A 27,974-nucleotide genomic window follows, 5' to 3' on the forward strand; every position below is an offset into this window, starting at 1 on the left:
ATCGTAATCAAACAGCCAATTAAAGCAAAGGAAACTATCGCAGTGAGCATATAAGAGTTCAGGATTGGAATAAGCAAACTGCCTTGTGCGCGGGAAAAAGGCGAGTAATGGGTTTAAGATGGCGGCTCGAGTTTCCAGGCCAATCACGGCACAAAGCAAAGCAAAATCAATGCAATTCCAGATAACTTTGGACACTTCATTGAAAATCGCTCTATATCTGGATCCTCACCATCAAACTGTAGGCACTTAACTTTGTGCTATCTTAATGAAAGCAAACAACTCGAAGACATTGTAAGGTGCGACATCTAGATTAAGAAAATCACACGAAGGAGAACACCGCTTTGTCAACACAGCCGTCGCCAAGGCAATCAGCCTCTTTTCGGAAAAGGAGGCATTGATCCTACTTCGAGAAGAAAGGTACTTGAGAAGATCGGACCCGATAAAACCACGGTAATCACGCTTAAAACAACCACCGCAGGTTTCAATCACGTCTCGTCCAGTGTAGTATACTTAGATTTACAAAAAAATCCTTTTCAACCTTGCCATTTTAAGTTCATCCACGATACAGAGTGCTGGAACCCAGCAACTGCCTCAGTCACTACTAACACACTAAAATCTCACCCATAAACTAACAAGTTGGAGCCACATACCCCCAACAGCGAATATCCCCAGATGGGGGCATTTAGTTGCCGGAATGATGGTGACCAACTTCTACAGAATGACGAACACATCAAACCCTCCACTGAAGTAACGAAAAAGAAGTCTTTAATCCACTGAATATAACGTTTCCTGGGTTCATACTGCTCCAGTAGATACAGAACATAGCGGGCTAAATTAACCAAACATCTCTTTATAAGTCGAGGTTGTAGCGAGTGACCGCTTCTTCTCCACTTTTCTACTATAAATACTGCAAACTCTACACAAGACGTAGATTACACGATATAATAGGATAACATGGGCCGAGTTGGCACGTAAATGCATAATTACACCTTCGAACTTTGTACACCAAATATAAATAATTCGAATAATGTTTGTATTCGGTTCTAAATTAGAATAATTAAGACTGAGATCTCCAACGTAAAGCTAACCCTTTCTTGTCCAATAACAGTTTGGTACAATCCAGTAAAATCCGGTTTTACTGGTTTTATCTTTACAAAAAATGTCACGAAGTCCTTGGTGAATAACTGCACCAACTTCTCGTTCTTGGTCAATGCTGCTGCAGGTTACTCGCGCCGCGCGCACTCTTCACCCACGCACGCACGTCTCGCGTGTTTTCCTATGGAAGGAGTTTAGATAATACCTTCATCTGACATTTCCAATGGTTTTCTGACGCCTATCTTTTCACATCATCCTCGTACTCTTCCAGATTTGTTACTTGCAAATCCTCCTCGTCAATCTCCCTTTCACTACGGATCGGCCCGACTTGGGCACCGCCACTTCGGAAATTCTGGTACGTCGATCTCTCAGTGGAAACCTGCTCGGTATGTACTTCGACTGTGACCGTGGCCCGAGCTGTAACGCGAGTCACAGTCGAGCTTGACGAATCAGAATCCACAGTGGGAGTCCTGCTCCGATTTGAACGCCTGTTGCTCTTATGCGGAACCCTCTTATGACGCGTACGTCTCCCCCCGGAACTTGATGACTTCTCCTGTTGTTTAGGGATAGTTTCCATGATACAAACCTCGGAGTCGGAGCGGGGAGTTCTCTGCCTACACGTGGAGCTTGGTAGTAACTCTCCGTTGGAAGCAGTAGATGAAGCCGTACCTGGAGGGCGAACCTCTTCAATCTGTATTGATATAAAACAAAGAGAACGGTAAACATTGATGCGAGGACATAGTCAGGTCCAACCTCGACTAAACATGCTTTCTATTAACACATCACAGCGGCTTTGTCGAAAGCAACATCAAATTGATTTTACTTATTGGCTTCACACAGTGATTGGTTTGGAATCCTCACACCACCCTCTCAACCAATGAGATGCAAAGCAAAGAAATTGAGACTAAGTCACTCGCGTTCTACGCGCCTCAGTCAGTTTGCTCGTTTGTGAGTTCTCAGCGGCTACTGGAGATATTTGCTACTCTCTGATTGGCTTTTCTAATTGCTTCGGTTTTGCATCTTCGTTCCCTTTCAAGCGCACAATGAACTTGGAAAAAATTTGGCTCGACGTTTTTTAAAGAGTCATCTGTAAGGCTTCAGTATGTCTTGAGTTGGTTATTTATCTTTTTTCTAGTTCCTGCATCGCATACAACTGCTTAAAACCCAAATACACCTCACTTTCACCCATGACACTTACCTCGGGCCCAGGCCCTGCCAGAGACAACAACACAGGCAGAAATACCAAACCGTTGAGAGTTCCAATGACGATAAGTGCCGCCAACAGGTTGAAGAAATATCTAAATAAATGCAAAAAAAATGATGATAAAAAATAAACAAACGAAGATAAAAGAATGGCTCATATTAAAAAAATATTTACAATTGTGTTTCTTTTCTTTCAGAAACGTGCTATACTCGCGCTGAAAAAAATTATTGACCAGATTACGGAAACTTGTGTCCAGTAGCTAGCATTTAAGACTTTAAGCGTGAAATATCGTTTCGGCAAATATCATCAACTACAATAATTGCTCGTGAATGACTTGAAAAGAAATATCGAAGAAATTGTAAAGGGATTTAGGATAATTCTTCCAAAACAAGTTGAGAACATAAAATTTTCCCTCGTGGAAAAAAATGATTAGAAATACCTTACTGAGTAAATAGGGCTTCACATACGGGAAATCGGACATAAGAACATTCGCAAGGTGTGACGGGAATTAAATCTGATTTTGATATTTACCGCCATTTTTCAAACCACGCACATGGTTGTGTTTGTTGTTGTTTATACAGCATAATTTTCCGCGTTCCTGCCCTTTAGTTATAATTACCTGACTATGAAATCGAAGTCTGATCCTGCAAGCATAATGACGCCCAGAAGCGTGGAGACGGCGCCATCCACAACAGGAGAAAAAACATATTCCACAGCTCTCTGCATTCGCTGATTACGGTCGCCCGTACTGGTCAAAAATTTCTGCAAGAACAACGCAGTATAACGTGTAAGTAAAAGGCTTCTTCGCTTCATTTTCACTTATCTCGTTTTTATATAAAAATAATTTATTGTAATTATTTTGGACATAAACACCAATCCAAACCTACGACGCAGTAAGCAAATTCTTAGATTCAAATCGGGCAAGGTCAAGTCTCAAAGCCTTCGGCCAAACTGGTCTCAAAAAGTAACATTCTACACAATTTAGTCAAAAGAAAATTGGTGCAACTCGAAACTCTTGTCTGCCTTTTACTTGTTAAATTACGGTCCCTCTCCTGTTCCTCCATCGTTAGCCACTTGGAGAAAATTGTCATTAAAACCCTCAGAAACGTCTTAAAGAAAGATTCTCGTGCTTTTTATACATACCATACACATGTGTACAGTAAACTCCACTCCAACTCCAACAGACAGAATAAGTGTCACAGCAGGTACAGCACTGAGTTTTATACCAGCCAAACCCATGAAGCCGTACACTTCAACTGTTATCATCACCAAGACAATTACCTGTGAAATATGAAAATGCGGAGTGTGAGTTTGAAAAAAGACCCTTACTCATTCTATTAGTACTTTGCATTTGCTACTCTTCTGGGATGGAGGGTGGAACTAATGTGGTCAAGACTTGTACAGATCAACAACAAGGGGTTTTAATTGCCAAGGATGAATACAAGATATTTCATTAAAATGTCGCCATTATTCAAACAACTCGACCAAACAAACTTGGTTAGGAAATTATTTTCATGACGGCAAAATCGAGAACATGCAAACTGTGATCAATATTTTTTAAACATGCCATCACACCGACTTTTATCGATTTTTTAAACACATTTCCGAGAAAATAATAGTGGCCCATCTCCCTCAGACAGCCTGGCACATCTTTAATGCCCTCACAAACTGTTATTTCTCTATAACCCCTTCCGGATGTACCAAATAATGAGCAAGTGTACTTACAATCAGCATCGCAGCCCAGAAGTTACACAGAATAACAGCCATAACCACGAAACTTGCAGACAGAACAATGGCAACTGCAGTCATAAGATGCTTCCCAAGCCAAATGTACTGCTCCCAGAATATGAACGGAATGCCACTTGGGTAATTAGGCAAACCAGCTTTTTCAAATTCTTCACACAAGGCACGAACACTCTGCAAAAAGGGAATTTTACCTTAGCTGAAGAAAAACTGAAAACTTCAAATGCAATATTTGTAGCTTTAAAACTTCCTGACAAAATTAATATTCCAGATTGTTGGTATCGTTTTGATACCATATTATGCGACATCACGCTGAAATGGTAGATGTCTAACGAACTTAAAACCACGTGAAGTGAGAGTTGTGTTGTTGAGGTCTCCGAGATAAGATTATATTTTCATTTCTAAACTTTCAAGAATTTTACACCTCGATAAATCTTTCAGTTGACATCGGTTGATAATGGAACCAACACAAAACCATAGTTGCATGTTGTAAAGAAGTTGTACCTTGATAACATGAATGAAGTCTTTTGTCTCTCGGAGATTGATCAGCTTGAATGGAATGTAAGAGAAGTTGATCACTGGTGCTGGTGGTTCAACTGTTGCAAAAAAAAAAACACTCTCACACACAAGAAAATTTACCATTTTCTCTCCGTTTATGTAACTGTAAGTATCTGAACATCAACAGAGTGAGTGAACTGAAACACTAACTTGTGAGCATACACACACTAAGGAAAACTGCTGCGTTTTAGTCAGCCTATGAGATTCTGGAAGTTTTCATACCCTGAGCCGTTTATCATGTTGAGTTCCTGGGCAAGACACCATGCTCCCACAGTAATCCTCCCCCTTCACCCCAGAGAACAAATAGGTGGTGTACCAGAGCCGAAAAAGATGGGGAAGGGGGGGGGGTTTGTGTGTGTGTGTGTTTATCCTGCAGTGAACCAGCATATCATCCAGGGGAGAGTAGAAATGCTCTTTGTCCCTTCACGCTATAGAAACTGGTATGGACTCTAGTACCACTACACTGAAGTAGACACCTTTTGTATTTCATACATTTATAATTTTGAAGATAAAAATAGTTTATAACAAGCACACTGTACCTCGCATTGCACTGTAGTCTTGTGTACTCCTCTTGTTGTACCAAGACTCTTCTGGTTCTGGTCTGATATTTGCCTGCATAAAGAGGACTTGTGAAGTCAAGTCTTCATAGAGTTATCATACTGGTACAATCGAAAGTCATGATAATGTACCTCAAATCTTTAGTAAAACTATTGTCAGCTCAATGATGATTCTAGATATATGAAATTCATGTATTTGCACTGCGGTGAAGAGATGAAATTAAGAGATCCTCGCAGCTAAGAACACTACTGAAACGAGTAGTTGAAAATAGGACCTGAAAAAAATTTCAGGCACGTATGGGATTTGAACCCATGACCTCTGTGATACTGGTGTAGCTCAGTTAAAGAGATTGGAAAAAATTGATGATAAGCTTGAAAATTCAGCCTGAATTTTTCAAACCATGTAAACTGTATATAAAGGAAGATTGTGAACCTTTGCAAAGACCAAAGAGAGTTTGATGTAAATGTCTCTCAGAGTAATACGTTCCTATCACGTCAACTAACCTGTGAGTAAGTGTACCCAATGGGGTCCATGTTATACCAGACCATCAGGTACTTGTAAAAGGTCTCTGGTCTAATGATTCCATCTTCGTTGACCAACCTGACACTTCGAACCTGTTGATTTGGAGGAGCAACAAAAAGGCAGTCAAACTCAATGAGGGTAGATTATTGAAAGCTTTGCAATCAAAACTCTGCTATCAGTTAGAATAAACATCCCTTCTGGGTGTAAAAGTCCTACAAACTTTTGACAAGCACAAACTACTTTGGGGAGTGAGTTCACCAGCTTAGAAGACTCCCATCAGCAGATACCCACCTTACAACAAACCCACTCACTTAGCAAACAACAACAAAAAAATGACCAATCATAGAGCCAATGGAATCATTGCAAACTCAGTGATCAGTCTCCATGATCAGCCTAATACCACAATGCCAACACACAACTCTTCCCATGACTCTGACCATAACTTCCACAATAGTTGTTGAAATTTCTGCCACAGCCAAAGGCAACAAGTGTTTTTCAGGGCTACCCTCACCCAGAGCATCCAATATTACATTAAAAGATATAACAGGCTACGTAAAACATACTATGGATTTGTTTGCCATCTCTTTTTCTCCAGTTTGTGCTAACAACTTGAATGCCATCACACCATAGTCAGACGCATTTTCGTGCCATCCTGCATAATTTATTCTTCCTTCCTCCCAGTCTTTATCAAATGCCTTCTGCAGATCTGAACAATAAAAAAGATCTCTTCAGAAGAACAAAAATAATAGCACTACCAACACCAGAATGTTGCACACACAATAATAAAGTGATTCATGCCCAATTTTAACACTGAAGGTGGATTTCCTTGTAACATACCTTTGAGCCAGTCTCTAAAATACATGAGCCAGAATAGTGGTAATTCCCCCTCTGGGGTTTTTATGATGTTGTCAATCTGTGAGAAATAATTAAAAACAAGTTAAGCTATTGTTTCTTGTGCTGGTAAGCCTCACAGAAAACTGAAACCTCTTCCATCTTCCTGCCCTGGGAAATGGTGCCACACAGGACAAATTCCCAGATTTTAATTAATTAAAGGCCTTTGGTTTGGAAGAAACAGAGAATACTTTGAATGCCAAAACAACAAGAAAGATTGTATTTTCCACACCCTTGTGAAATTTTCAATTTTAAAATGCAGTCATGCAAAACTAACAGATTACCCCTTTTTAACTCTTTATTCCTTACTGCACTTTAAAAGCAAAAGAACCTCAGGAATCATAAACTAACCCTTTATTCCTTACTGCACTTTAAAAGTGAAAGAACCTCAGGAATCATAAACAAACCCTTTATTCCTTACTGCATTTTAAAAGTTAAAGAACCTCAGAAATCATACACTAGAGTTTCCCAAACTGCTCACTAAGAGGGAAAAGTCCCCATGTTTTTTCTTCAAGAAAATTGTAGCAACAAACTTACATGATTTTCATTCAGAAATTTAATAAAAATCTTATTTACAAGAATCTTACTTGTCACCTGAAGGTGTTAAGAGGCTAATATTTCTACATCACACCAAACAAAAATGTGGCCACTACTGGAGAAACTACACTTAAGGAAGAGTTTTTACCTTCTTGAAGGCCTCATGAAATTTGAGCAACAGCTCCTGTCCATTAGGATAATCATAGCCTCCTTTGGTCACAATTTGCATCTGGTAGAAGGAGAAGTACTCAAACTGCGCTTTCACAAACTTGTGTTCAGGGCTCTTCCGTGGAACCACATCAGTCAAATCCAAGCCCTCCTCTACTTTCATACAGCCATACACACCAGCAGCAAAGACACAGGCAAACACAAAAAGGACAGAAATCTGAGAAAGGACAGAATATGAATAATATGAGTAAAACAGATTAAACTTTGACAGGGGTGATCATTAATACTCTTCAAAAGGCTAAAATTATTATTTTACTTAAGCCCCAGACATTCATTCAGGAATTCAAGGATCCTTCAGGAGCATTATTCTCCTTAACCCTTCAACTCACATGAGTGACCAAGACAGAATTTCTCTCTACATTGGTAATACAATATCACGCAGACAAGTGATGAGAATAAAGAACAAATTTAAATTAGGGAATTTAAAAGTTCATCCAACACCAAATTCTCCCAACGAACATCAGAAGAACTGTATGGCAGACAGAAAGGAGAATTACTGATGAGATTTTGTTTAAACAAGTTTGGTATCAGTATTGTGTAAGGAGCATTTAACTGTACCTACTTTAGCTTTCCATCATGCAAATTAAGTAGTCTAAGTATTGAATTATCAGTAGTTTTGCTTTTTTAAATGTTAGTTGAGCCCTCTGACTCCCAAGATCTTGTCAGTAATTCTGCTTATTGTCTGTTATACAATTATTATGATGTTAGTTGGGAGAAATGGTATTGTATCAACTAACAATTCCTCGATTAACTCTTCCCTCTATTCTCTTAGGGAGTTAACAGCTTCAGGCAAAGAGTGTTAGTGGGGTAATGTATTAAAAAGCTTTACTATTACAGTTTAAAGTCATTAAATGCAAATGTAATAAAATCTTGAAAGTACACTGTAGGCAAAAGTACACTATAGGTGGTGCACTGCTAGATCAAGATGGCTATTATTGTATTTATATTGTAAGGAGAAATTCTCTCTTGGTCACCCATAGCAGTTAAAGGGTTAACATCTTCACGCAAGGAATGTGGTAATATAAGAAGCTATACTGTTGCAGTTTAAAATAGAAATATAAAATGCAAGTGGAATTATTTCTTAAAAGTACACTGTAGGTGGTGTAACTTTAGCTGTGTCAGTAGCAGTCTGTAGTTCTTTATTGAAGTCAGTTTGTATTAATACTCAGTAGAGCTCCTATCACCTTGACTGGCATTTTTTGTAACCATGGACCATAGTACTCTTTGGCAAAGTAAGACAACGACAGAACCTGGAGCTTCTCTTTCACCATATTCCACCTGTTTGACTCTAAATCTGGGTCTGACATGCTTCGATTGGTTGAGGCCCTCCACATTGAATCAAGCCCTGGGGATGATCTTGAGTTTGAGCTCCTTGTCCTCATTAAGTCTTGGACTGAAGAACATTCAGCAGTAGCCACTGTGGATTCTCCATTTGCTGCAGCATTAGCTGACACCTGAAACTGAACATTTCTTGGTGTATTTGTTGGTGGTAGTGTTCGGATCTTGCTTTCCCCTCTGGAAGCTAACACAACAGAATTTTCATCAATGGTGTCCTTTGACTGTCCCTTGTAAGTGCGTCTTCTACCTCGCAGATCAGGGCCAGCCTCTCCACAGGTGCAACTTTCAGCTGGTGTTTGTTCTGAGTAGATTGCAAATGATTTATTATGACCTTGGTGACTAGAAGGCCTGGTGTTAAAATCATGACCATCTTGCTGCTCTGTATCCAAGGATCTGCCCAACTGAACTTGCACGACATTTGCTGAAGCACCGGCTTTAGCCTTTGCATTACCCACCCCATTACTACTGCGTATATTACCCAAAGCTGACAGTTCAAAGTCACTTGATTCTGTCATTTGTCTATCTCTACTGGGACAACCCCTCTTATGTCGCAGACGTTCGGTCAAAGGGGTGTTACCCACTTCAGCTGATGCCGATGCTTGAACTGTCACCATATTAGGGAAATGCAGTGTCTGTGACGCCGTGGCCTGGATATTACCAGGAAGTATAACAGTCCCACTAAGACCTTGCAGCACAGAAATGTCTGACATAGAGTTGCAGGAGTTGTGATACCGGTGAAGCACAAGATCACTGTCATGCCCTGTTGTACTGGGTGTTATCGAAATTCTCTGAGGCTCTGTCCTCCTATAAAAGAACAAATAAATATGCAAGGATATGACTTAACTTCATGAAGTCATTACATCCAAAGGCTCTTCAGAGCTGGGATATTTCACAACAGGAAACCCAACCCCTTGCCCACCACACTGAACAGCAGCAGTGTAAAGTGTTACAAAATCTGAAATGAATCTTCAGAACGCATTTAATTGTTGAGAAGAAAAGGTGGGTCTAAATTACTGAACAGGCTCAAGAACATTTTTGCAGAAATGAGTTTTGCTGAAGCATTCTTTGGTAAAGCTGACAATTTTACAACTATAATGAATACATGAACCAACCTTTCAATACAGCAGAGCAGATCATATTTGCCACTTTTCCTTCTACTTCTGTCAATCACTATCATAGCAGGAAATATTACTATGACAGCAAAAAAATTGAACAGGACCACAATGCCAGCCTGCAATTTAAACAAATTTAGTGAAATTCAAAAGCATGGTTCTCTAAGTCACTTTCATTTGTACAAAGAGGACAAACAAAACCAGAGAGAATCTGCACACAAACCTGTAAAGAAAATGACCTCAGGGCTGGAATCGGTATCAGTGCCGCCATAAAAAAAGCAAACATATTGTTAAAAGAGGTCAAGAATACACTGACCCCTGTGCTTCCAAGGCAATATGCTGCTGGTTCCTATAAGAGAAAAACATTAATTTAAAGTTATGTCTTTAAAATTGTTCAGCTGATTTGCAAAATAAGATCCCCTAATATGCACAAGACTGTAAACAATGCAGTGCTCTAAGCTGCTACCATTTCAGCTACCATGGGTGGGGGGCAGCACCTGTGTTTGGCAGCCATATTGTTGCAAGGTGTAGCATTCTAATTAGTAAGTGTTCATGTCTATAGTGCCAAGTCTTTCTCTTTGATGAAAATTTACCTCTTCTTCTCCAATGACCAAGTAATGGGCCTAACCTATGTCCTGTGAACTGCCAAAAATGATTAACAGCTGTATTACTTAATTTTTAGACAAATAGCAAGGTCACATGGCAACTTTAACTTCCAAGCACTCATGTTGGACATGGCATTTGAGAACTTTGGCTGTAAGAGATCACTGCAACAACTCAATTAGTTACCACTTACTTTCGTTTTATCTCTAGTAGATGCATATGTGTGAGCCAGCAGGAACATGTCGTCCACTCCCAGACCCAAAGCAAGATATGGCAAGATCTATTTGTCAAAAAAATTTAAGTAAGTAATAACAGGATATGAAAAGATAAGGAGCTGTTAGATGCCATCTAAATGTAATCATTCGAGAGTCCACCGCTTACCTGGGTGGAAGCAGCGTTAAATTTGATGTTGACAAAAGAACAAAATCCAAGCCCTGATGCAACAGCCACAGTCACTAACAGGACACCAGCAAAACCAAGAGCACCATGAGAGTCTACTGCATTGGTCCAGTGTTTCAGGGTTACACATGCATATAAGAGCTGACAAGAAGACAAAAAGTTGTTTTGATCATGTTTTACTTCATAAATTAATTACAGTATTTACTCCCCATGACCCCTCTTACCTGCACTATTGGTTTGTCAAAATCACTCTCTGTCATTATGAGGTAATTATCACATTTAAGTCTGACAATTGCATTATCTTACCATAAGTGCATAACCAATTGCCACTTTGGAGTAGCTTGTCTTGGAAAAGTCCTTCAGGAGATCATTAAACGAAGTGGAAGAAAAAGCTAGGACCTCTGAGTCTTCCCCGCTTTGATCAACCAAGTTGACTGTCTGTAAGAGTTAAAAGAAAACAAAGTCTTTCATACAACAAAGCAAAACAGGTGTAGCTGATCAAGTGATGAAAATGGAATAAATAATGGCCTCCTGGTGGAAACATTTAAGTTTGATGCCTAGCTGGGTCACTGTGCTTTGTTCTTGGGCATGAGGATTTACCCCCAAAAAAACACCTCTCGACTGGGGTATACATGGGTACCCCTCTCCTACCAGGGAAGCCTCAGGGGAGGGTTGGAACCTGCTATAGACTGGCACCCAATCCAAGGGGGTAGCAATATCACTGGTTACTTGATACTATGGAGACTAGGAAAAGTTTCAGCACCTTAACCCTTTAACTCTCAAGATCTGACTGTTAATTCTCCCCTCAAGCTGCTATACATTACCTTGTAAATCAGTTATGAGAATTTAGTGTTAGATCAAGATGACAACTTCTACCTGATAAGTTGGAGTTTTCTCAATACCTGTTTGTAGGATAATTTATGGATATCATAGGGAGAAGTTCTATGTCAATCACCTCTGAGAGTTAAAGGTTAATAGCCACTCAGCTCAAGTGCAGACTTCCTCTTCACCCCTAGATATGAAAGTTGTACTTATCTTTACCTTTGTGAACTCGCGCTTCCACGCTTCCAAAACTTGAGAAGCTTCATCTTCTGACCACTGCTGTTCTAAGTGCTGGACTTTTGCTGCTCCATGCCAGTGAGTGTACATTTGTTGTTTACCCATCAACAAAACAATACTCTGCAATGCCTCAGCACTGAAAAAGAAATGGTGCAAAGAATTAATATTAAGATTAGCATCACCATTATGATCTCATCATCATTGCTATTATTATACACTAGACTAAGCTTACTGTGAACACTCTGATTGGTCAAGAGCATACAGCCAATAAACAATAGCATGTGACGTGACTTGCAGATATTGGGTTGTCATGTTGAGTTTAAACTCTGCCTTATTTCCATGCCTCTTGTTTGCATTGTGTACTCAAGCTTTTGCAAACTCAGAGAGAAGTGTCTTCTTTTGCAGATTGTTTGAAAATATGTATAATAAAACTACTACATGTAAATTTTTGGTTTTTACATTATATCGCAAATTATCAAACCTTGCAAACTATGGAATTACTACAGTCTAAGACTATTTGAGAATTATATCCAAAAAACTTAGCAAAACAGGCTGATCAGTGTTCATGAACCAAACTTAAAACATTCTGCAGACAAAGAAATCTTAACTAACTTAAGGTATAAATATTTACAATAATGTGGTGGAAAAAAAAAACAGATACTTCTACCAGCAGTCATTAGTTTTCAGACAACCTTTGTTTGAACTATGAAACTATGAAACTATATGCCACCATTTGTCCCAAATCTGTCACACAATTATGGGTTAATCATATGTTTTCAAAGAAAGCCTAACCTTCTGACAAAATCAGTTCTATTCTTTGTCATTCCCCCTACAATGAGCTCTTCAGGCCAATCAAGATACTTTGTTGCAAATCCCTGGCAGCCGTCAGTCACCTCTACACCTATATCTGGTTTCTAAATATAACAACATGGAATACATAAATGAGTTATTAATGCTCTTTAAAGTATAGAATTCAATGACTTTTCTGGACTCTTCATACTCCATTACTTTCACTTTTTAGTCTCATGCTACAATTCAAATCACAAAATCTGAGAAAAGATGCTTAGAGTTTGTCCCAAAATTGAACTTTTCCGACCATGCCTATTTCAACTTTCTGGCCAATACTACACTTCTTTCTAATACTATATCTAGCAATTGTTACAGCCAAGAATAACCCACTGTTACTCCCTCTTTCTCAAGAATAAGTCTATTCCCTTTCTGTGCTTTTTCAAGTCTAGATAATCAGGTTACAAATTTTAATGCTTAATAGAAAATCAAGACTTTGTACAAACCAATTCAAGGTTCTTACATGCACATCATATGTTGCTAACAAGAAGTAACTTAGGTGTAATTTTGATGTAAAAGGCTTGGTTGCACCAATACTTGGTATTAACACAAAAGCTGTTTTCCAATCAGTTTCCTTACCTCCTTCCTGTAATTTGGTGCTGTATCGGGACACTCTGGATCAAATGGGTCAAGGCAGGGTTTCTTCATATAACCACTTGATATTCCAGCCTAAACAACAATAACACCTTTTTGAAATGAACTTGAACTCAAAAAGAGAAAGGAAGAACAATTTCTGAAGTAAGAATTAGAAGGTGTTGGCTTCTTAAAACATCTAAAGAAATAGAGAAAAAAAATTTAAAAAATAGGCAGGAAATACAGTGAAACCACCATCAAGCTGACACCCTTAGGACTTCCCCAAGTGTTTGCTTAATGGAGGGTAGCTACCTTATAGAGTTTTGTAAAAATTGCACAATGTTTGCTTAAGATTAACACTCAATTGATACTCTGTACTTTGATCAAGCTTGATGTTGTTAACAAAGCTATCCAGAGTTCAAGTTCATTCCGAACTCTAATTCATTAGTGATGATATCCATCTGATCAACAGTTTATTGACAGCTACATGGACTTATTACATTTAATCAACTATTTCAAGGACCTCATACCATACACTACATTGTCAATTCAGTCCAGTGTCTCCTTAACCCTTTAATCCCCAACATCAGTAGGCAAATTCTCCATACTATACTCCCATATTTCTTACAATTCTGACAAGGAGAATTTGTTCATCAATCAAGAGCTTCTTTAGTTGGTGATCATCTCCTTTATTCCCATGACGTTAATGTTTGATTCAAAGGTGATATTGTAAAGAGAAACTAGATGTTCATCACTCTTAGTGGTTAACGGGTTGATAGAAGTTTTTAACAATAGAAATTAGCCAATTATAGTTTATTTTAGTGTCCACGTCTGCTTAATGGAAAGTGTCTGCTTAATTGGGGGTCTGCTTAATAAAGGTTTCTCTGTACATTTAAGTTCTTGGTTCATACCTCATTCAGCAGTCCCATCAACTTCTCATTCATTGGTGGATAAAACTCATATATATGTTCTACTAATTCAATGGGATTCAAACTTTTCCACTTGATGTCAGGGAATGTTGACCTTTTATAAAAATACAAAAAGAGACTGATGAGAAGTGGACATACATTCCTAATGGCAGTGGCTTAAGCATTGTGATCTTTTTCAAAAAGAAACATGTGCAGTCAAATGATGATACGTATTATTAAATATGTGACTTCACTCAAATGAAAAAGTATGCTTCAAGTTAATTGGCTCAAAATTGTTAGAGCACTTTTTCTACAATGCATCAGTGCCATGCCAAAGAAAAATGTTGCTAAAAGAGAATTAATCTTTGGGCTATTACTACACTGGTCTACTTTTGCCTTAAAATGTTTTCTTTAATGTATGTTTCTTACCCAAGGTTCACTTTGTTGTGTGGACCAAGTGGTTTTGCTCCTTCCCAGAAACAATCCAGAGGTGTTATTATGACACAGGGCAGAAGCTGCTGAATAATCTATAAAAGACAGGGTTTATTTGTCAAAAAATGTGTTGAGAAACAGGAGAATGTTTTCCACATCTCCCAAAAAAAAAAAATTATGGCTCAAAAATTCTGTAAAGTAACCACAGAGTTTGCTAATGATCACCTAAGAGGAGTCAGAGAAGTAGAGATTTATTCACAATTTAATGGTTCGAGTCAATTGGAAAATTGCACAAAATTTACTTGAGAAGATGTAAGGCCCATAATCTTCACCATATCTGTTTGGTGGAATGCTGGTCACTGTGTGACCCACTACAGCTGTAGCTGATGTTCATTTGTAACCATTTAACTTTTAAGATTGATTATAGAATTTCCCCTCTGACTGTTACACCTTTCTTTGTAAATTATATAAGAGAATTTAGTGTTGGACCAAGATAAAAACCCCTACCTGATAACAATGAACATTCTCATTACCCGTTTGCTGGATAATGTACAGATATTAAAGGGAGAAGTTACATATTAATCACTTCCAGGAGTCTACAAGCTAATGGATCAAGACAATTTTACATGCATGACACCCCTACTAAAATAACTGCCGAACATCTGAAAGATAAGATCCAAGTTAATATCAAATGCTTAGCTATATAACTGAGATATTGGATAAATACACCAAAAATAAAAAAAAATTAAAAAAAACCTTACACTGTCAAGTCCCATATTATCATCTAATGGTGGAAGACTTAGAGTATAACAAATATCCTTCAGTGTCCATGTCCTAGAAAAATAAAATCAGAAATTATTTGTAATCCATGGTGAGTCCTAATGACTCACTTGGCTTCCTTCTGAGTAACCATATGCTTGGCCAAGATGGCCGACTTCTCTTGAAGTGCAAAAAAAAAAAGGTTCTCTGTTAATGGAGATTAATTATACACTGCTCTTGGCCCTAAATATGTCAATCACACAAAAGCTGACGAAGTGAGAGAAATAAAGCTTTTAGTGAGTTTAATGCAATGTCAACTTCTCCATATCAGCATCACGTACTGCGGTGCTACCTTAAGCCTAAATGAGTGACAGTATAACTCTTATCTAACAATTTTACTGGTTGGGAAAGGCAAGGAGGAGAGAGTCATTTAAAAGGTATGGCACATGTGAAGGCATTTGAAGTATTTTTGGATTTAAACCTGTGAGTGTTGGCCAGGTCACAAACCGGTGCTTAAAATCTTTTTATCCCAGGAGTCTTACACAATTGAAATTTCCTGTTTATCAGATGACCCAGGAGATTCAAAACTGGTTACATAAACACACAGTCATGCTATGTATAACTCACTGGTCAAACAATTCCACTGATATATTTGTAACTCTCATCAAAACATCCAAGTGTCGTTTCATGGCCTGCACAGAAAGGATATTTGTCCCTTTGCTATTTGGCGTTTGAATCAGCAGTTCATGTGTGCCACCATAGCCTTCTCCAAGGGCTTTTTTAGTGTACAATAGCTCTTTTTCCAGGCGACCATCCACTGAAATTACAAAGAATGGATAAATCAACCCTTTAACCCCCATGAGTAACCAAGACAGAATTTCTCCTTACAATATCAATACAAAATCAAGCAGACAAGCGATGAGAACATAGAGATTATTAGTTGATCCAATACCAAATTCTCCAAACTAACATTGTAAAAATGTTATTGTAGACAATAAGGAGAATTACACCTGAGCCCTTAGGAGCGAAAAGGTTTAGAGACACTGTTCTCATCATCTTTTGGATAAAAATACAACATACAGACAGTAACAATGATTTTGTTTTGTCTACTTGGAAGTAAAAAAAATCAAAGAAGTCAAGATTGTGATGATGCAATCTGTGGACTTTGAAGCCTTCATGCAAAAGTCTGCTGCCTAACTCTAAGAACAATATTCTGTACTTTAACCACTAATAACTCATCTTCCCCATTGGATTCACCTCACTTATGTCTTTATTTCAAAGTTATTGTTACCTTGCATTATAAAATTAGATTGTTAACAACAACATTGTACAGTTGACTTCAAAGAACTCATGATGCAGAGATAAAGCACTGTGGTTAGAAGTCAACTTGTCTTGAGTTGCTACTCATTGACAAACATAGTATGTCTCAGGGAAACAGATATTAGCCCAAGAATGAGGAATATTCAAGTTATTGAGGATTTAGTAGCTGATGGTCAGAGAATACTCTCATACATTATCCAAACCAAGGGGAAATAGCCTATGAATCAAAGTTCACTGCAGCAGAGGTTTGAATTCAAAGTCTGACTGACTTAAAAGTATCTCCATTACATACGGAACTTCATCAAGCCTTCAGGATTTTGAAAAATTTAGCATACATTTTTCAATTGTCATTAGCAATTTGCATTTTTCATCTTTCTGTTCTTTGGCTTTTCTCATGCAATAAATCCCTTCGGTACTTACTTACTGGCTTATGCACTTATTCACTTACTTATCTCTCTGTGCTCAGAAGGACACCTGAGGCTATAATCTTACTAAGCTAATAATTCCCAGATTCCTTCACCTCGAAAGCAATTTGAAACATTCACAAAGACAAAACTGAATTCTATTTCTGGCTGACAAATTAGTTGATAGTAATTGATGACAAACCCAGTATAAAAAAATATCCACTGACTTAAATTACTTTTAAACTTTTTTTCCGGTGGGAGCAAGTATCGAAGATCAAGAAGATGGCTGTCTTTGTGTTTTCCTTTATTTCTAACAATCTTGCTGGTATCTAAATTCCTGGTGCTTGTTCTTACATGTTTGTTACTGGTATCTGTGTGCTATGATCTGTATCTTCAAAGATTTCCCCGTGACAGCTCTCCATGCTGAGACCATTTTTGTCACCATGATGACTACAAAAATTTTGAGGTCTAAATTACTGCTGCATTGGCAACCTGTGTTTGCTGCTTAAGTAGCAAGTTGTCACTTTTCAATTAAAAAAAATTACAACCCAAAATTTAAGAATGACAAATATTTGCACACAAAATCATTTGTGCTCTTTTCCTTTTTCTTTATTTGCACATGTGTCAAGTTCTGAAATGTTCCAAAACCTTTAAAAAAACTATTGCTTGTGAATACTTACAGATCTTTTATTTCTGACTACCAGTTTTTTTTTCTGGGCAGCTAAATGGCCAACACAAAAAACCCTGACTGTGACCACTGCATAGAATCTATAAAAATTTTCTTTGATCATGAAACAAGTAAAACTTTTTTTATGTGTAAAGATCATCATGGCTAAAAGCCATCTTTTTAATCATGACAGAGTTTGTAACCTCTGCTTTCGTTACAGATCATTTTTAACATTTAAAGCAACTTCAGCTGAAGTTAGCCAAAACCATTGAAATCATAGACGGAATTCAGAAACATTTTGAGTCTTTCTGGGTGGGCTCCTAAGAAGATATAGCAATTAGCAAGATTTCCTAATCCGTAGATCAGTTTAAGGTGCTGGGAAGTGTTCAGAATCCTTTAAGTGGTATTGACAATAATCCATGCTCACTCAGTTAAGTTTTAAAAGTTTCATTCTGCAGAAGTAAGGGATACCCACATGTACTTGACATTTTTGTCTCTCGACACAATCAGTCTTCAGTATACCGACTCACACTGCTTTATAGCTTTTACAACTTCTGGACACCATGAAATCAACTTATTTGAGATTCTGACATAAACGGCTCACTGTTTTTTATTGAAACTGTACCCTTGTTTAGGTCATTGACACATGATAAAAATCTTGCTCTACTTCTTCAGACATAACATCCCATGTTGAGGATCAAGGGAAGTCTTTTCAAGCTGATGGGTTTTGGCATCTGCCATGATCCCTGGGCTGTGTGTTTTGGTACCAAATCTTTTAATGTCCCAATGAAGCAGAAAATTAAGTCATTTGTTGAATGCAAATTGGTGACAACATATTCAAGTTTGACATTTGGGGGAGAAGTCACTGGGGCTAACAACAGTTTAATCTAACATAGTGAAAGAGTTTGCCAATAGAAAATATAAACATACTAGTCGGGGTACCACCAACATCTTTAAACCAACTCTTTAAATCAAAGCTCTAATTCTTATATTTCTTTGGACAAAGAAAATTAACAAATCTGGAGAATAATTGTTACAAGTTAAAAATGACCCTTAAACTGTTTCCATAGAGATCTCACATTTCCAGCAAAAATTCTAGCAGGTTATGACAATTAGGAGATGAAAAACTTTGAAGTAAAGGTTTGTCAGTCTTAAAACAATGCTGCATATTTGAACAATTCAAAATTGCATTTCTGAATGACGAAATACAATCAAATTCTACTGAAAGGAATCAGCACAAAGGAGTTGTAGCTGACTTTGGCACAATATTACAAGGTTTTTTTTTTTTCTACAATAGGAATTTGGATGATGTACACCTTAAAAAGTGGAATTTCAGTTTGGATTTAGCTACTTAAATTGTAGGACAGCTGACACCTGTTCAACATGTCTGAATATCACCTTACCTAGATGCCCCAGCTAATGAAGAGGAAGATTCAAATACAAAATGATGTCATTGCTGTATTGCATTGCTGTATTGCAATAGCAACTAGTGAAGGTACAAGCAAATACAATGGCAATATAGCAGCAATCTACACCACATGCAGATTGCATGAAATTGGCTTCCATAAGAATGCTCCAATCTCAATGGAGTGTGCCATATGGGTTGACCCTTAGATTAACTTTTAATTTTGTAATTACCATACATGACTTTCAAAATGGTTTTCTTGTCACTAAAGAAATCTCGCCCAGGCTGTAACCTCGCAAGTGGACAGGAAATGCGCAAAACAATACGTCCGCTATGTGACTGTATAACATTTCTAAAGTATGTTAGAGCAAGGAAATAATTGTAATCTACTAAATCACATCGATCGACAGCCGATATCCAAGTAGGATGTTTGCAAAAAAAGAATTACTTACCTTCAATCCACAGATTCTCAGCATTTGTTTCCAATTCTGCTTTGATCAATCCGATCGCTGATATGATCAATAGAAGGAAACCAAGCATAATTACAGTTCCACATCTTCGCTGTATAAAGCGGCCAAGGCCTCTGAGGAAAGACTGCAGCAAGGAGCGAACGACCAAAGCCGGTCTATTCCCCTTCGCATGGCCCTGTTGAAAAAATATACATATCTATAACCACTGCATTTGTTAAATCTTCTACGGAAAGCCGCTAACAAAAACAATCGAGTTACTGGGATTTCGCGTAACTGCGAGAAGGGAAATGTGCAGCTTGAAGGGAAATGGCTTTGCCGGTATCAAGTAATTAAGCGCGAAGTTGGAGCTTGCGATGTTCCATTGTACATAATGAACTTACGACTTAAACATGAAAGAATAGTACATTCCATCTTAAGTATAGTCAGTTAATTCTTGTTAAGCTCCAAGTTCGTGATCAACCACGAAGATAAAAAAGATATGGATCAAACCAATTTAACTTATTGACGTAGGTCTTTCCGCTGAATTTCAACCATCTTTGTGTAAATATTTCTACATAGAATCGTTATCAAGCTCTTGAGATTCTTACTGAAGTTTTTATTGTGTCTCTTGTGTAACAGCACGTGTTTTACCGGTCGGTTGGACCACCACGATCGACAAACTTACCAAAGCCTTTGATAACTTAACAAGCCTCACTAGGCAGCGAGGGCGAGGTCTTCCGAGTTAAATTTTTAAAACGATTGAGCTCGCCAAACATTGCATGTTTCTCTTCTTACATTAGTTCTTCTTGCATCTGTCAATGTTGCCATCTCGAACCGATATAAAGGGGAAATTCCAGAGGATCAAAAGTACCGGAATTTTAAACAGATTTATCGATGCAAGTCTAGTATACATAGTCGTAAGATGGAGAACGATCGTTAAATTTGATCAGGCGTCAAAATCAACAGCAAAGAAGAAGCCGCCAACAGATTCGAAATTGCTTCGGCGCCTTTCATAAACAATGTGAGATCACACAGAACTTCATCTGGCGAAATAATAGCGGAGGAAATGGAAAGGATGTGATCACGAATTGCTAAAGTTTATATCTGGCAATCAAAACAGTTGGTGGGCTACGGGACGGAGATTAAAAAAAAGTCAAAACCTCAGAACTGTTGCAATGTGTCCAAGATAAACGAACGTAGAAGGTGTCATGTTTTAACTGTCCTACAACGTAATTTGTCTTTGTTCTACTCTGTTGCCCGCCATCACAACTTTTGTTAAGTCGTACGACAACATGAGGTCAAAATGCCTTTAAAAAAATTAGTTCCTGACAATCGCGACCTCCCTCGTAGCTGATCCTACCGAAACTCCACAGAGAGAAAATATACGGAGGGCTCCACCATCCCCTCCAAAGTAAATATTTTGAGCGACTACTAAAACACAAAAACTTTCCATTAAATTACAAATAATGTTTCAAGACCTTCGCCAAGCTCAAATAGGCTCTCGATGACCCGATTTCAGAGAACATGGTCCAGCTCGAGCAGAACTTGACGAGAATTCGATGCGGAGTAATGTAAACAATACACTAGACGTTAGTTTGAAGAGAAACTGCGACTTGTCCACAATATGGATGCAAACTGCCCCATTGAGTAGCTCTGGATTATTAATATTCTCTCACCTGGTCGATCTCTCGTAGCCTCTCAGCTGCCCAACCGGAGTTTCTTGACGGAAAAGTGCTCATTTTTCAGCTGGATGGTTAAAAATTTAACGACCACGCGGTGTTGAACTTCAACGGTGTGAAACGTTTTCAAAGCGTGAACGCTCTACACTCACGGCAAGGCGACTGAGACAGAGTCTCTACCATGAACAGTAACTCAAGTGTAAGACAGAAACCACAGAGCGAAAAACATCGTTTTCTAAAAGTCATAATCCGTGCTTAGAGTCATTCAGTTCGTCGCAACTGTACATTCCCTCAGTAATGAAAACCGATCCGTCGGTGTCATTCCTGCGTGAAAACTAATCTCCGCAACACCACTCTTGTCTAACGTCAGCAATGCACGCCGCTGATTGGTCAAAACAGTCTATCTTACAAGTAGTACCTCCATTAGGCGATCGAAGACCACACATGACGACCAAGACACACATTACTTACTATCTTTTTTATCTCTGACCGTCCAAATCACAGAACAACAATGCCACTAAAAGGTTTCTCTTAAAGGAGCCCGGCATAAGTTGTCTCTCAAAATAAATCGCGCTCACGAACGCTAATCCAGAACTTATGAAACGTAAAGAAGAAAAAGACCTTGTGATAGAGAACACGGAGGAATGTTTTCATACCACAAAATTTTTAAATCTCGAGTGGCGGTTTCCACATTTTCGTCAGGGGTTTTTCCTGCGGCGAAATCTCGCGCGAAGGACTTAGACGAGCATTTTATGAGATTAAATTAGTTTTACTAAATGGAAAAATTTTGACGGAAAAAGAAGGTGACATTGGACAGAATTTCTCTCTCTTGCGCGGCGTAATCGGAGTCACGTGCATTACCATTTCTGCCTCGAAGGCAACAATTTCCGGGGCTATCAATTAACGTCGGCCATTTTCCATATACGAGGTTTGACATTTAGATAATCGCTCCAAGATGATTTTACATTGTCTCTAAAGACCTTCGTTGTTCAAGAACCGCATGCAGGCCTTCATGTTCTTGGTGGGTTTAACATCTATTACGGCTCAATTTCCGCTCCGAAAAAGGTTCTCGATGGAATAACGGTGATCACGGGCTTTGATCGCCAGATAATTGGCGCTTTGTGTTTAAGTATATGGCGCCCGGTAGACTTCGAATGTGTTGCCTTTTTGCCCCCTTCAGACGTAAAAATTTTATCTGGCCCTTAAATTTCGTGCAACAGGCCACCGGGTATATCAACTCTAGTGTCACTCAAATAATAACGCACAGACTTCCTGGCGTCGACCGAGCCATTCATTTGCAGCTTGATGAAATTTTGCTGAAGAATTCTGTTATTTGTGTTAATATTTTGATTGGAGTTTGCTTTGTGCATTGTAAACAGTTCTCAAAATTTCAAAAGAATGGCAGCGTGCACCATGCTGTTTTCATAATACTCTCGTAACTGTGGGTGTGCCGCGAAATTAAAAATTTTTTTTTTGTGCTCGAGTCGATCGGTTCCAATTTATCTGATCTGTTACACCATAATTAATGTTACCAGATTTTGTTGATCTGCCAATCGCTAATCCGCAGCGTGGGAAGCCCGAAATTTGCTGCTATCAATTTAGCTTAGCCTGAAAAGAGGTCTGTTTTGGGGGTTATCGATGAAACTTCACGTGATGGGGATCTCTAGGGATGAATTCTCTGCCCCATTCCCCTCACGACTCGCGTGAGGCTCTACAAACAAGAATAGAGATATTATATAAAATGAGGGGAAAGGAATTCGAACGGTAAAGGTCTTGAGGATTAAAAGGGGACTGAGATAATAAAAAGAAAATGAGAATACCAAATTCCTATCGTCCGTAGAAGTTGGAAAATGTAAATGGGGAGCATTTTACTCGCTCCGTTAACCAAAAATTCACCCGTCGCTTGTGTAAATGAAAAAACCTTGAGCTAAACTTGTTGATGTTCCACGGAACACAAAGACGATTGGAGCCCTATGTTGTTGAAAAAAAGTTGCGGTTGTAGATCGAAGAGAATTCTAATAAATGACGGTATTTTTTTCTCAATATAAAGGAGAAAATGTTGATCATTTGCCTACAATATACTGCTGTCTTTCATCACGCAATTCAGTCCTGTAAAAGAATTTCAATGTTACGATTCATTAATGGTCGGATCCCGAAGATCCCTACGTGAAGCCTGTCAGGTTCGCAAGAGACGAAAACGGAAATTCAGAGAACTAAGAGTTACACGAGTAAGCATTTAGATTCCACAATCAACATAAGAAGGTCTATTTTGAAGTACGTGCACGTGGCAGATTCTTCAGTAATTGACATTCGAACTATATGTAACTTCCTTCATTGAAAAAGAATTTGCACTTCATTACTGGAATTTTTATCAGCTCAGAATCGTAGGTTTAATATCAACAAATAGAACATTATCCGTCGTTCAGCATATTTCTTACTCTTCCTCCTGTTTTGTGTTCGACTCTTATGACAACAACCTTGTTGCTTTTCAGGCGAAAGTCACGACTTGTTTGTCTTGTAACTGGATGTTGTTTTTAATGAACTGGTGTACATTAAATATCTATGGCTATTTTCACAGCCAATTTACTGAAAGACGTTGACCATTCATTAAAAAAAATTGTGCGGAGGAACTCTTTCCGGAGTCACGTAACCTCATCTCCATGAAGGGATTCTCCCCCTCCCCCCGCCCTTGCCGACCAAGCCACTAAAAGAACTTAGTTCATAGAGGTGTTGCAAATGTTGCCTATAGCATTTTGGATAGCCCTAGCTGAACCGTCACGTAACGCTCCCCGTAACAGTGTGTGAGCATTCCAAATCAAAAGTTAGGGGTTCGGGAATCCGTTTCCTCCAGTCCACTCTTACCGCTTCAAATCTTTCTTTTAACTCGTTCGCACTTGCCCCCCTCACCCGACTTTGCTCGCGCTGCCCCACCGCAAAAGTTGTTTACTTTAAAACAACATTCTTGATGCTAAAACCAGAGAAAAAACGAAATAGCGAAAATGTTGGTTGTTTACGATAAACGAAAAATTCCGAAAATGTTGTTTGGAATGTAAATTGTCTGAGAACTATTATTTTCCAGACCGGAAGATTTTCAAACAAATGAAATGTCTTTAAAGGTGGTCCGAAACCTAAAACCGTTATTCGGGAGTTTTGCAAGGACACGAGTTATCACACATCCGTGGTCTACAGCGAATTTCGACGCTTTTGCGCGCCTGCTCGATAAATTCGAGCTGGCACTGGGTTCATTGACCTTCCCCGAAAAACTCGACGAAAAAAGGTTCCTAGGCTGAGGCATACCCTCAGGTATTCCGAGATTTTACGACTTTTTCTTTGAGTCTTCTGTTTCTCACTGCAAGAACGAATTTCCATTTATTGCGACCCTTGGGGGCTTGTGCAGGCGCTCAGTTGTTAAAACGACGTCCAAGAGTAAGCAGTTCTTCACGATACTGTAGAAGCGGTAGAGTGAAAAAACAAGGAGGCTTGGTGTGGGTTACCTAATAAGCCCGACTCGACCCAAGCCTCCTTCACTTTTTTCATCGCGATGTTTCCTAATTTGCTCCGTTTTGTTCTATGGGTTGAAACGCATCACATGGGCGTCCATGCCTCGGCTTTATATTGAGGAATATCAGGTGATATCGCCCGATTGATATTTCCTAAGTTCCAAACCATACAAAGGTCTTCCTTTAAAATTTGATTTGTTGGGAAACCATTTCGTTGTTGTTTCACAAAGAGAGACAATCTTGAAGCTTTTTCTTAAAGTTTCGCCCTGCGCCCGCTGAAAAATATCTGAGTTTTTTTTTTCGGTCAGGCTCGAGTGGAAATCCTTTTTAATGCCTTACGTAAGCGGAAAATGGCGGTTTTGGTGCGCCGATCAATTTCCGGAAATTCCTTAAAAATTAATACTTTAACACAGGCAAATCCTTCGAATTACAAATTGCACCTAAAAAGAAACAATTTTGAACCTTCGACTCGCAGTCAAACTGATCGGTTTTACAAAGGTCTGTGCATTTTCAAGCAAGTTGATTATATTACTGAAATCAAAAGGAAAGCTCCAAGATTTTAATAGTCAACTTAGGTTGGTTGTCATCTGAAGAGTGCAACGTCTTCAGATCAAGACCCCACAAACACCGAGACCGACCGGCGCCTACTTATAGATAAAAAAAAATTAATTTCTTATTATCAAAATCAGATAAAATGGACCCATTATTTAACCATTCAACATGAAAATGGTCTCAGAATTACGCTTTAGAAATGCGTCATGTTTTCCTAAACTTATACCTCAATTTTTTTCTCCTAAATTTAGCGTAAAACATCTAATTTTCATTGAGGAGTTATGCACATGCATCTGACCAAAAATACTTTAAAAGTTTCTGATCAAATTACCAAGAAATCTGTAATTACACAACCTGTGACCTTGTCGAGGATTTTGTTAGCGAGTTGAGGAATTCATCAGTCAACCCTGGTATAAATTTCAAACATTTCTTATTTTCTTTTAATCTATATATAGACGAGCAACCTGGAGTTCCTGGCGTGCCGATATCATTTTCGCGCTGATTGCATGATCTTACTCGAAACTTGCTCAAGTTTAGCTATTTTCGGGACGAAATTTGAAAGTTCGCGCCTGGTTTCTCGAATGAACGGTCAATATTGGCGAGAAATTCTAGCTCGATAACGGGTTTATATTTGCTCATATGAAGATACGCCAAAATTAGTTGCGCTAGCTTAGCCAGCTTGGTTGCTAGGCTCTAAGTTCAACTGTCCCACGAAAAAGGGTGGTAAATCGAAGTCTGGGAACGAGAGAAGGCGCGCAGCCACGCCCCCAGTCTTTCTTAGCGCTAATTTTTCGTGTTTGCTTGCCAATGTGTTCTTTTGTTCTTCTTTTTTAAATCGCTTGACAGAATAATCAATCAGCAGACGTAAATATCGGTTTCGTCCTGAACGTAGAAGTGTTAAGAAAACTCGGGGTCAACAATGACCTCTTAGTTGTGATCGTAACAAAAATGAAAGAACACAATTATGTAACAGAGGCAAATTGGACTTTCAATATCGGATAATATCTTGAGAGTGAAGCCTGTTTTAGCAAAACCACATTTACAGGAATCAGACATCGCAAATGAACCTTATTAAATGGACAATCCAAAAGCCTATGAGATCGATGTTTTCTTTAATAATAACACAGCTAGCTTTCGAAATAGCTTGTTTAAATGTTTTGTATCACGGTACGGGGTAGGTTTGAAAACACAGACTGAACTTAAGTCCTATGATTCCTATAGAGTTGCTGATGAAGACCGCGATGCTGGCGGCATGGCGCATTGAAAGAAAAATCCATTGATTCTCGACAAAGGTGAGTTTGCTCCGGCATCTCGCTGACACGCTTAACAGATTTCTATGCACTAGGTAACTTATTTACTGCTCAGTTATAGAGATTCAATTGAAATTAGCTCAAAAACAGTTTTGTTTTTAAAGAAAGTCGATTTCAAAACAGTGAGAATGTGGATTTTCCTTCCTTTCGTCGCCAACGTGAATATAGCGTGATCACGCGCGAAAAGAGTGGATGCGATTTATATCTCGTGTGCAGGCGGGATCGATGGACGCGTAAATGTAATTCACTGACACTTGAATTTTGCTGCCTTTAGTTGCCAGCAAAAACGAGACGAAAGTCCGTCTTCATTGTTCAAATACAAAGAATCTTTATTTCATCAAAAGAAAGAAAGGTTCTTTCAAAGACAATGATAATTTTTGTTTTTTCTCGGTAGAGTACATATCTTCAGAATTGCTTTTTGAACTTTTTCACAGCTGTCGTGCTTTATTCATAGCAAACTAAACTAATATTTCTGAGAAATACCCATAAAAACTTAAAATCCTAGGTAAAAGTAACATGATCGTGGATTCACATAGCGATCCTTAGGAAAGTAGTGTCTCACATCGGGAATTCATCACAATTTGATCACGAAGTTGGTGATGAAAACATTAAAACAACCTCCGGAAGATCAAAATAGCCAAATCATAAACGAATGGCGCATAATTAGAGTCATTTTTTGACATACCGCCTATAGCTGTTGAACTAATCAATCTTTCCTTCAATCTAAAGCTCACTACACAAGATCGAGAGTAAAGCAAGACTGGGTAATAAGGCGAAAATTGTTCGTGTTAGGCGGCTAGTTTCATAGCGCCCACATTGAAACTCGAGATTATGATTTCCGCTTCTCCAACCAAACGCCGTGCCTGACTCTCAATCCTGTTTTCGTTATCTGATGTAGATGTTACCTCATTTTGTCCCTGGACCTGATCCGATCTTCTATCTGCCGTCGATCTGACATTAAATTTGATTCGTAACATGGAGGACGCAGTCGAAGCTTCGGCGAGACTTCGCACATGTGTCGTGACAAACAATTGAACGCTGCACCGCGCGGTTCACTCACTGAATGAAATGAGCTGTGAGCTGTTTTCTCGTTAATCGATGATATCAGGTTTAAAATGCGCGTTCTTTGAGTTTCTGTTTACTGGTTATGTCACTCTTCGAGTGAGTAAGGCAAGCTTCCTTTAGGTCACGGTTCAAAGGATAAGTGTAAATTATAAGGAGCATCCTTTTCAACGAAGAGTCGGCCAGTTTGAGCCAGTATTCGCCCACCAAAGCGAGTGAGTGAGGAAACGGGTTCAACCCGCGTGGGTTTAGTAGGTAAAG

General features: G+C 38.7%; 1 protein-coding gene and 1 long non-coding RNA gene across 4 annotated transcripts; one reads left to right on the forward strand and one right to left on the reverse strand.

Annotated features, from left to right (window-relative positions):
- Positions 1 to 748: 748 nt before the first annotated feature.
- LOC113679510 (protein patched homolog 1) lies at positions 749 to 27,934 on the reverse strand. Of its 3 annotated transcripts, none has more exons than XM_089186669.1 (26): positions 27,557 to 27,934; positions 19,614 to 19,806; positions 15,993 to 16,182; positions 15,368 to 15,440; positions 14,604 to 14,701; positions 14,178 to 14,289; positions 13,273 to 13,362; positions 12,640 to 12,761; positions 11,830 to 11,983; positions 11,095 to 11,226; positions 10,771 to 10,929; positions 10,583 to 10,669; positions 10,010 to 10,135; positions 9,787 to 9,905; positions 8,521 to 9,478; positions 7,257 to 7,493; positions 6,518 to 6,593; positions 6,244 to 6,386; positions 5,662 to 5,772; positions 5,140 to 5,212; positions 4,547 to 4,638; positions 4,025 to 4,216; positions 3,443 to 3,580; positions 2,919 to 3,061; positions 2,294 to 2,393; positions 749 to 1,786 (listed from the first exon to the last, which is right to left on the reverse strand). In XM_089186669.1, exons 1-26 carry the CDS (start codon positions 27,626 to 27,628, stop codon positions 1,334 to 1,336), a joined length of 4,443 nt encoding a protein of 1,480 aa, XP_089042795.1. In that variant the 5' UTR covers positions 27,629 to 27,934; the 3' UTR covers positions 749 to 1,333. The 3 variants fall into 3 exon arrangements, with proteins under 3 accessions (XP_089042795.1, XP_027052279.2, XP_089042796.1); XM_027196478.2 differs by lacking the exon at positions 27,557 to 27,934 and adding an exon at positions 21,287 to 22,524; XM_089186670.1 differs by lacking the exon at positions 27,557 to 27,934 and adding an exon at positions 20,012 to 20,111.
- LOC149038023 (uncharacterized) lies at positions 2,831 to 11,329 on the forward strand. Its single transcript, XR_016180899.1, has 2 exons — positions 2,831 to 3,086; positions 10,603 to 11,329. It is a non-coding gene; the product is annotated as an uncharacterized LOC149038023 (long non-coding RNA).
- Positions 27,935 to 27,974: the final 40 nt, after the last annotated feature.

Source organism: Pocillopora damicornis, chromosome 11 (genome assembly GCF_964200805.1).
Source record: "Pocillopora damicornis chromosome 11, jaPocDami1.2, whole genome shotgun sequence".
In the NCBI taxonomy this organism is placed as follows: Eukaryota; Metazoa; Cnidaria; class Anthozoa; order Scleractinia; family Pocilloporidae; genus Pocillopora; species Pocillopora damicornis.

What these genes read in the sequence shown, in the direction of transcription:
- LOC113679510 (XM_089186669.1), bottom strand. Translation starts at nt 27,628, where the DNA reads ATGTTACGAATCAAATTTAATGTCAGATCGACGGCAGATAGAAGATCG. An exon ending in TGAGGTCATTTTCTTTACAG is followed by an intron (nt 9,906 to 10,009) that starts GTTTGTGTGCAG and finishes TTTAAATTGCAG; the next exon opens with GCTGGCATTGTGGTCCTGTT. An exon ending in TACAAAAAATGCCAGTCAAG is followed by an intron (nt 7,494 to 8,520) that starts GTGATAGGAGCT and finishes GTCCTTTCTCAG; the next exon opens with ATTTCTGTCCTTTTTGTGTT.